Here is a 9,566-nt window from a genome sequence, read left to right as displayed (position 1 = left end):
GAACATTCAGCCTCAAACCAGTGACGGAAAACCCACAGCTCCAACTCCAGATTTAGCCCACTGACACCCGTGCTAAGGAATATTTCATTTATTCCAGCCTGACTCATCCTTGGAGTGCATTTCCCTTTTGCCAGACAGAAACCTCATGGTGGCTCTGGAGCTCTTGCCTCTTCTCCACTCTGAGGGAAGTGACTCAGCTCGAGCCATGGAGTTCCCATGGGAGCAGATATCTAAATAATTCTCTTCCAAGCAGACTCAGCTGAGGAAAGGTTTGAAAAGAACCTCATGGATTTGTTCTGATTGTTGGCCTAAGAGCTGCACTAAGAGAGTAGGGATGGGCAAGAGCTCTGGAAAGTTCATGCAATCTGTGTTTTCTAGGATTCTGTCTGAGTAGAAGGTGACTGGGAATGAGCCAGAACAGAAAGGTTTCACTACCATTTTAGAGTTGGACAGATGTGACTGAGGAAACCTTGATTTTAAGTAAATTAATTCACAAATTAGAATTTATTCAGCTCCTACTAGACTATAAAATTTTATCTCAATGCTTTCCTCCTTCAACCACCTCTTCCACAGAAAACAAACCCAAGTGGCTCAGCAGGCTTAAAGTGCAAAGAGCCATGTGGGAGCATGTGAGGCAGAGGGATGTAAAAATGAGCAGAATGTGGGAGATGTCCCTGCTGGCTGGCCAGGGAACTCAAGAGAATGAAGGCAGCCACAGCAGCTGCTGGCAAGAGGAATGAAACCAGTGAGGTTTGGATGTCCATGGAGAGCAGCAGCTCCTGGGTACCTCCTGTGGGACAAGGGGACTGACCAGGACCTGATCCCACATGGAAACCTCCTGTCCTGCCCAGCCCAGTGACACTGACACACCTGGTTCAGCTCAGGGGCAGGAACAGCCCTGGCAGTGCTGCAGGAGCACAGATCCAGCTTCTCCAGGGACAGGAGCACAGGGGGAGCACACCTGAGACAGCTCCAGCCTCACTGGGCACAGCCACCCAGGCACCTCAGCACACTTAGAGGGGAAAAAAAGAATAAAATTGTGGATTGCTTCTAATTACAGACATATTTTAGAGGCATTCATTATGCTGCAGTGGTCAGCTAGTTCTTGCAAAGCAAAGTAGTAAACAGGTTGTAACTTTTATGAGGACAACTTGTCTGGAAAAATAACTTGGGTGACACATCTGGGTAGAGTAAAGCAGCTGCTGCCAGCTTCCAATAGGAACTGTGAAATGGGAGTTTGCTGAAACATTTTAACATCTTATTTTCATTCACAAAGTCACCCAAGAGAAATCAAGCAACTGATGTCACCAGTGAAAAGCCAAGTCATTTTGCTTCTAATAATAAAATATAAAATCCAAGTGGTTTTGTTTCCAATTCCTCCTCTCTGCATCCAAAGCTAGCAGAAGTTTGCCCACTCACACACACACAAACACCCCAAGTTTTGAGCTGATTTCTCTTTACTTCACAGTCTTGGCAAAACAAATCTGCATTCAGAAGTCATTTCACATTAATATATTAATCAAATGCTTTCAAAATAAATATTTTTTTTTTAAATAACGATTTCTTTACATCACCGCAGTAGCAATTCTAGAAAAGTCAGTGCACAAACAGCAGCAATTTCATCAATCAGTTAAAGAAAAACAAAACAACAGGTGGCCCTTGCTTCTCTCCGAGCAGGCTGCATGCAGCAAGTCTCAGCATTTCCACAGCACAGGAGCTTCTGCCACACTTGGCTGGGAAGGATTTTCTCTCTCAGCTGTCAGAAGTCACTGCAGTGTCACTTGTCACAGCTTTGGACAATGCAGAAGTTCCACAGCCCAGATTCTGATCAGTCCTGCACAGGTTCTGCACTGGATTGTTGCTAATGAGACCAAGGAATCAATGAGGAGTCCAGTTTGGGTGAGTGGGAATTCACAGCTGGAGCAGGAACACAAACAGCAATAAACAACACTCTGTACCTTACAGCTCATTCCAAGGTGTTGCATATTCTCTCAAGTCCTTCCAGGGCACAAGTAAAGCAACTGCTTTCTGCCCTTGGCTGTGAATTCACCAGGTAAATCACAGCAGGAAGATGCTTCACTGGCCAAGAAATGTAACTTGTGTTACAACCAAGGAAAAACAAAAGTGCATTATAGACTATGAGGAGAATGTTCAGGACTTAGTGAACTCACATATCTAACTGGAAAATAGAGACTGCAGAAATATGAGTGTTCCTAGGGATCTAAAGTGGTCAGATGCTACTGGAGAACCCTGTGAAGAGCAGGGAAGGGAAATTGGTCAGCATTGTCATACATGGTGAGCAGCAGGGAAATCTGAAGGGCTACAGATTATTTACTATGATTGTCAGGAATGACTTAGATTTTAAAAAAAAGAAACACAAGAAAGTTGAATATATATCTGAAAAGTGTCATAGGTGTGTACCTCCTTTGAGATCCCAAAGGCTGGAGTTGGATGTGACACTCTGGATTAAAAAAGAATAACCAGAGGCATCCCTGTGTCCAGAGGTGCTCTTGGATGCACACTGAGGTAAACACAAGACACCTCCCACCCCCAAGAGCTTTGTTTCTATGCCATGATCATGTTAATTAGCAGTTTAGAGCAGATGCTGACTCTTAAGTATCAAAAAGAAACAGAGCAAAGGGAAGCAGAGATGAAGAGAACCTCCAGGTGTAGCAATGCTGTGCCCAGGGAGGAGGGAATGCTGCAGGACAGCAAATCCTCAGAGCTCCACAGGTGAGTCAGGCTGCCAAAATCCCTCCCCTTGCTCTGCACAGACCTACTCCTAGAGCCCCTGAAAGCAGTGTGCCTTGGGGGAAGGCTCTGCTCCTCAGTGCTATGGACTGTGCCCCAGAATTCTGCCAAAATGGAAAAAAGGAAAGCAATGGGTTGAGGAGAAGGTCTGTGTCAGCTTATTGGTTTTTCTTATCCTCTGGTGGGAAGTATGGAGGAGGAGGTGGCTGGTCCTGCAATAAAGATGACAAAAGGACATCAGTGCACAGCTAAGAATAAAATACTGAACTCAAAGCCCCCAAAAACCCAAGACTGTGGCCATGATATTTTCTGAAAAAACATCCCTTTGCCAGGATTTTTGTCCTGAGAAGCTGAGACGCCTCAGAGGAAAAGAAAAACAGTAATTATCTGCTGCTTTGGAATGCAACAGATGCATCTTTGATTGGTCTCATGTAGTTGTTTTTAATTAATGGCCAATCACAGTCCAGCTGTCTCTGACTCTCTGGTCAGTCACAGGATTTTATTATCATTTTTCCTTTCTATTCCTTGCAAGGCTTCTGAAGAAATCCTTTCTTCTGTTCTTTTAGTATAGTTTTAATATCTCATTTTCTTTGAATATAATATATATCATAAAATAATAAATCAGCCTTCTGAAACATGGAGTCAAGATTCTCATCTCTCTCCTCATGGGGACCTCTGTGACCTGGGACCTCTGTGAACCACATTTGGTGACCCCAAGTGAGGAACATCAATTCCCACGTCAATCCACACCAACTGTGCTGTGCCACTGAGGGAGAATGTGCCAGACACACCCCCAGAGCAGCAGGGACTCACCGTGGGCATGTAGACATTGTGGGGGTTGCCTGGGCTGTAGTAAGCACTGGCAGCAGCTTCAGCAGCCTTGGCCTCAGCTGGCACAGGGACAGAAGTGACAAGTTAGGGACACACAGAGAATTCTGACAGTAAAACAAGAACTCCTGGCCATCAAGAGTTACTAACAGAGCAGCCTATGACTAGTGCTCAAGTTGCAGAACAGCTACAAAAAAACACAATTGAGCATTCTCTCTTCCAGTCACCACAAAACTGCCAATTCCCAGTGAAACAGAGGAAGACTGAGTTTGGAAATGTCACCTGGGACTTGCATGTCAGCCATAAATAAATGCTTGCTGCTGCCTTGCCTAAATACAGACAATACCCTTTACAAACAGGAGTGAACACACCATCCTTCCTGGGAGTGAAATCAAGAGGCAAAACAAAAATCAGCACAAATTTAGAGCAGCTCAGGGGATTAATGTATGGTAATTTATGAGCATAATCCAGATCCTGCATTTCTGCAGAAAACAAAAATCTTGTACAATCCTCTGGAGCAGTGCCACTTTCCAAATAATAGTTCAAAGATAAATGGTTGTTTATTCAAACTGAAAAGTTAAATTCTTATCTAAACAAATATTCTTATCTGCAAGAGATCTATGGCTGTGCCCAACCACAATAGCTCTTTTTTCATTTTAATAAATCCCCAATGAGTGAAAAATGAGGCTGATATTTCCTCAGCTCCTTTCCATCATCTCTTCCCCTGTTCCATATTGTTTCAGCAAAAATAATCACATTAAGAATGAAACAGGGGAAGGGGAAGCAAATATCACCCAAGCCACAGTTGTGAGCCAAAATGGACCACAAACACATTTCACCATCAGTTTCCTTGTATTCATCATTAGGGCAAGATTACTACCACAGGAGAATCACAAACTGTATTTTTCTGTCAAAAGAAAAATAAATTTATATGTAAAATGCCCACTAATGGTGTCTACCCTGGAGAGAATCAGGCTGGACTCCAGACTGAGCTGGATATACAAGGCTGGAGATTAGGGGAGCTCCTTAATCCCTTTTCTAAACAAATTTCAACTTCTAAGTGGAGCTTCAAAGTTCCCCAAAAGACAAGAAACAAATTCTGTTTCATTCCTAACAAAGCTGTTGTGAGTTCCTTACCTGCAGGGGTGGAGGGCAGGTCTGGGCCACTGGCAGGGGGGGGCTCCATGGGCCCTGGGTAGGGTGGGGGTGGCAGCTGCATGTAGCCCATGTTCCCATCTGCTGCAGGAGGACCAGGGTAAAAGTCTGCCAGGACAGGAGATCACACAGCAAGAGACTTAGCTCTGGGTGGAGTTGTCAACCAAAAGAAGCCAAGGCAAACATAATTCAACTCAGGAACAAAAGCTACACAAGTCATCACTAAAACACTGTGTAAAATCTGGTTTTCTTGCCTTTTTTACCTATTTTAACTCTTACTCACTGGAGTAACCCCCAGCCTCAGGTGCCAGGCTTACCTGGAGGAGGAGGTGGGTATGGATAGCCCCCATTAGCTGCAGGTGGTGCAAAAGCATAGGATCCATTTGGCATGTAGGAATAGCCATAAGCTCCACTGGGTATTTCACCTCTGGAGACTGGGAAAGCAAAGCCAAAACCTCATCAGAACATCAAGCCAGCCTCAAATGCAGGTCAACAACTCCTTATCAGAAAAATAAGTGACATCCCCATAAATCTGCTGCTTGCTGGATGTTAGAAAAGTATTTCTTAAAGCAAGCTTTAGGCAAGGGCTCCTGAAAGCACAGAACTGTGGCAAACACCCCCAGGCTTGCATACCTTGTGATGCCACCTGCAGCATCCTCTGGCCAAATTCAATTGCACCCCCAGCTGAAAAGGTCATCTTGAATGTGGCAGATCCTTCCCAGCCACCTGAGGGAGGAAAGACAGCACTAAGGAGCAAGGAGAAGCCATTCCCATGCTGTTTAGGTTACATGCTGCATCCACAGATGCTCTGTGTATAAAAGAGTTAATCCCAAGAATTCAAACTAAAAAAAAAAAAAAAAAAAGCAGAGGAAGTGGCAGAATTATGGGATCATCAGAAAAATTCACACTGGGGTATTGTCAGGTCAAGAGACACCTGAAGCAGAAACAGAGAGCTTCAAAAGCTTTCTGGAGTTGTGATTATTGCCACAGCAGCTGTCACAGGCCAAGCTGTCAGGAGTGCTGGATTTGCTCTTGCTGTGGATAAGATTAGTGCAGAAGACAGGGATTTTGTTAATCCTGTTGCCTAAAAAGCCTCTGCAACTACACCTAAGTGTCAGCTCCAAATTAGTTTGGGAGTCTGAGTGCCCAGCAAAGCAAAGAGCTTAATGAAAAACATGGTCCACATAAACCCATTAAGATGATATTTCAAGTCAGGATAAATAAAAATTAGAAAACAAATAAATTAGTGACATCTCACATTTCAGTATAAAAAAGAAAAACATGCACAGTCCAGAGTCCCAGGAAAGCATCAAAGCAGAAGCTGTGCTGAAACAGAAACAAGCAGATTAAAGAGCCTTTTAAGCTAAACCAGACTCTCATGGCTGTTAAGACAACATCATCATTAAAAGGGATGGCCTCTGGGGAAAATTAACAAAGATTTAGCTAAATCCTTTTGCCTTTCACACTGTTTAGTTGGTCATTAATGCTAGATAGGTCCTACTCAGCTCCCATGCAAGGCTCTTACAGCCTGTGCTGAGATTTCTGTGCCACAGCTGCTACACTGAACCAAGCTGAGGATGAAAGTTTGCTGAACTCTGTGCCTTTGGTAAAAAAAAAAAAAAGAATCAAAACCAAAATTATTTTTGAAAATGTCTGCCACATCCTTCTCATTGAGTTTAATGTGAAACAGCTCCTTAAATTCCCTGATTTCAAGACAATCCATTCCCTTCCAAGTGCCATTTTCCCTGCCAGGATGTACCCACAGCTGTCCTTGAACTGCACAATGGAGAAAGAGCTCTGGGGTCTGCACCTGAACCCAAACAGAGCCAGAGAGGATCTGAGCTTTGGCACAGGAGAACCTGGCTGCAGGTGGGACAGGACATCCCAAAGTGACACCTTCACTCCTGCTGACTCCACTGTGGTGTTCTTTTGCTGAGATCACTTGTTTGAAGTTCCTCTTCTGCAGGGGCAGGAATGAGATGGGTTGCAGAGCACATCTGCTGATTGCAGCTGAACAGGGGGCTGGGAAGGGGAATGTTTTAGCTGCCAGTGAATGAAAAACATTTTCACAGGAGTGTGAAAACCCATCTGGAGAGTTTCAAGGTTTGGTTAGCCAGGATCTTGCTGTGAATTGAGCAGCTGAACTGAGACCCAGAGCTCCCCTGTGTGATACCCACCTCCTGCCTCTGCCTTCACTGTGCCCTTGATGTAATTTGCTCCAAACACTGGCTGCTTGATCTCACAATCCTTCAGCAAATAAAAGGGCATCACAAAGGACTGCATAGCATCCTTCCCCTTGGACACAAAGATAACCTGAAAGAAAATAACATTACAAGAGCTGGTCAAAACAAACAGGAACCACAGCCCTGATTTATTGTCTGAACAGAATTCTCCATGGACTGAAACTCCCTCCCACATCACCAGCTCCACACCACAGCCACAGGGGTAAACCAAATCCTCAGGGTACTAAAGCCTTCCAGGAAAGCTCAGATAATGCTCCTCCCAGCTCCCACAGAACCTGCTGCTCCACGCTGCTCTGATTTAGTAGCTGTGCTGTTGCATTCTGCATTTCCAGACCACTGCTAATTTCCAGTCTGAAGATGCCTGATGGACTGAACAGCTGCCTGCACAAGAACTAATCAGATTTATTATCTGTTGACAAATAGATGGGATATGGCACGAATTCATAATGCTTCCCAGAGGGAGAGGATGAGCCACACTTCAGGCAGGAGTGGATTATCCTGACTTTCATACACTGAGGACATTTAAATTCAGGCTCCAGGGCTGTGATCTCCTCAGAGAAGATAAAGCTTTCACACTCACCCGGTAGGGAGTCAGGAACACACTCCCCTTCTTGGTGCCCTTGAAGGCCTCTGGCATTGGCTCCAGGTCACTGAAGGTGATTTCTACATGGTCATAGGTCATCAGAACACTGCAAACAGGACACAGGAGACAGCAGGTACAGCTCTGGCAGAATGCAGCATGCACAGAAGTTTACTGACCTACCAAAACCACCTGTAACCTCAGCACTGATGGAGATGCTGAGCCGACAGAATCAGTTCTGGTTTGCATTTTTGTTGTTGTTGTTGTTGTTGGCAGCAGCAACCGAAGTAGCCCTGGCTGCTTGTTCCCTTCCCAGTGTGCTGACACAGCTGCTGCTGCTGTCTGCACAGCCAGGCAGCAAACCCAGGCAACTGAGCTGATCAAAATCTCAAGACCTTTTTTTTGGTTTTGCTTTAAAATGTTCTGCATTTCTGCTGGCTCAGTTCCCCAATTCAGTTGTCCACAAGTGACATGACAGAGGAAGGACTGCAGGAGAAGAAACTGCTCAGGCTGGCTTATGCAACACGGCTGCTGAAGGTCTCACCACAGCTCCAGCACCTCTGACACAAAAATGTGATCCAGAGGAACTCCCCTTCCCCACCACAAGATTTCATTAACTCATGCTGCCTGCACTGATTCCTTAATTCTCATCTACAAACTGACCTGATTAAAACCTTTGGACACAGCAGGTAACTTGTACTGACATTACAGCATCCACATTAGGGACTCTAATCCCTAAAGCTGCAGAAATCTCCACCACCTCTATCTCTGGCAGCTGACGTGTTTCCACCCTCAGTCACAAACACCTGTCCCTCCAGGAACAGCTGGGGAAGGGCAGTGGGAGCAGCCCTGCTCAGGCTGGGTCAGCCCGGGGACAGGGAGCCGGCAGCTGGCAACAGCAGCACCTTCAGCTCCCATCCTCTCAGGGAATGCAAATTTAACCACCAGAGCTGATCTTACTAAAGCCTTCTAAGAAAAGCCACATCGCCAGTGGAAGTCGGGCCCAGAATTCCTCCACAGCGTTTAAGCGGCCCCGTGGAAAGAAGCGCAGGAGGATGAAGCCCTCCTTTGTCCCCAGAGCAGATGACTGCCACGTCAGAACGCCGCTGGCAGACAGCGGGCGCGGCCAGCCCCGTGCCATGCACACAGAGGCGGCTCTGTGCGGGCTGCCCGTTTCCATGGTTATCGCCCAGCACCTTTTCCAAGGCTGCTCTCCCTCCCGCACACACACACAGGGAGGGCTGTGCTCCGGGAGCCCGGCAAAGCACGGCGGGCAGCCCCGGCTGAGGCAGCAGGCAGGTGCAGCCTGCCCGAGGGGACGGGGCTGGGGCCAGCCCGGATCACCGGGCGGGAGCTGAGCGCTGCCAGCCCCTGCTGAGCCCTGGGGACAGCAGCCATTGCCAGCAGCAGGCTGGGGGACAGGCTGGCGCTGAGGGAAGCGGTGTAAGGGGGGCAAGGCCCGCGGCTGAAGCCCAGCACAGCTCCCCTCACAGGCCCTGGGGCAGGAGGATATGTACGGCCCCTAAGCCGGAGGGAGATGAGGGGAGGACGAGCACCGCCGGCACCGAGAGGGTTAAACCAGCCCCTTAACCCGCTTCGCCCCCTCAGCACGCCCCCCCATGACCCACACAGCCGCTCCCCCTGAGGGGGAAGGCAGGAGGAGGGCGGGGGGAGAAGGCAACTCGCCGCTATCCCCCGGCTGCCGAGGCCGGAGGAGGGGAGAAGGGGATAGCACCTCACTTCTCGCTGTTGTTAACGATGACGCCGCCGCCCTCCGAGTGGTTCTTGTTGAGCGCCATCGCCGCCTCCTCCGCCTCCTCCTCCTCCTCCTCCTCCTCCTCCTCACAGCATCGATCCCGCTCTGCGCCTGCGCGGGAAAAAAGTGCGCCGTCAATGGGACCGAGGGGCATACTGGGAGTTGTAGTCCTAGCCATGGATGCCGTAGGCCGTAGGAGAAACTTCTGTTTCTCCGCGCAGTGCATCCTGGGAGTTGTAGTCCACCTCACGCA

The 9,566-nt window shown here is 47.5% G+C and overlaps 1 protein-coding gene across 2 annotated transcripts; it reads right to left on the bottom strand.

The window, feature by feature from the left end:
• Nucleotides 1–1,439: 1,439 nt before the first annotated feature.
• Nucleotides 1,440–9,383, bottom strand: WBP2 (WW domain binding protein 2). Of its 2 annotated transcripts, none has more exons than XM_058038977.1 (8): nt 9,298–9,383; nt 7,558–7,666; nt 6,912–7,047; nt 5,368–5,460; nt 5,052–5,168; nt 4,717–4,842; nt 3,565–3,641; nt 1,440–2,963 (listed from the first exon to the last, which is right to left on the bottom strand). In XM_058038977.1, exons 1-8 carry the CDS (start codon nt 9,354–9,356, stop codon nt 2,910–2,912), a joined length of 771 nt encoding a protein of 256 aa, XP_057894960.1. In that variant the 5' UTR covers nt 9,357–9,383; the 3' UTR covers nt 1,440–2,909. The 2 variants fall into 2 exon arrangements, with proteins under 2 accessions (XP_057894960.1, XP_057894961.1); XM_058038978.1 differs by having other exon boundaries at nt 9,293–9,381.
• Between the last annotated feature and the right edge of the window lie 183 nt (nt 9,384–9,566).

The sequence above is a fragment of the Melospiza georgiana genome, chromosome 21 (assembly GCF_028018845.1).
Source record: "Melospiza georgiana isolate bMelGeo1 chromosome 21, bMelGeo1.pri, whole genome shotgun sequence".
Lineage (NCBI taxonomy): Eukaryota > Metazoa > Chordata > Aves > Passeriformes > Passerellidae > Melospiza > Melospiza georgiana.
This window is presented reverse-complemented; position numbering and strand designations above follow the sequence as displayed.

Coding starts and splice junctions, on each gene's coding strand:
- WBP2 (XM_058038977.1), bottom strand. CDS start 9,356: ATGGCGCTCAACAAGAACCACTCGGAGGGCGGCGGCGTCATCGTTAAC. Junction 7,667..9,297: donor ATCGTTAACAACAGCGAGAA/GTGAGGTGCTAT, acceptor TCCTGTTTGCAG/TGTTCTGATGACCTATGACC. Junction 4,843..5,051: donor ATACCCACCTCCTCCTCCAG/GTAAGCCTGGCA, acceptor CTGTCCTGGCAG/ACTTTTACCCTGGTCCTCCT.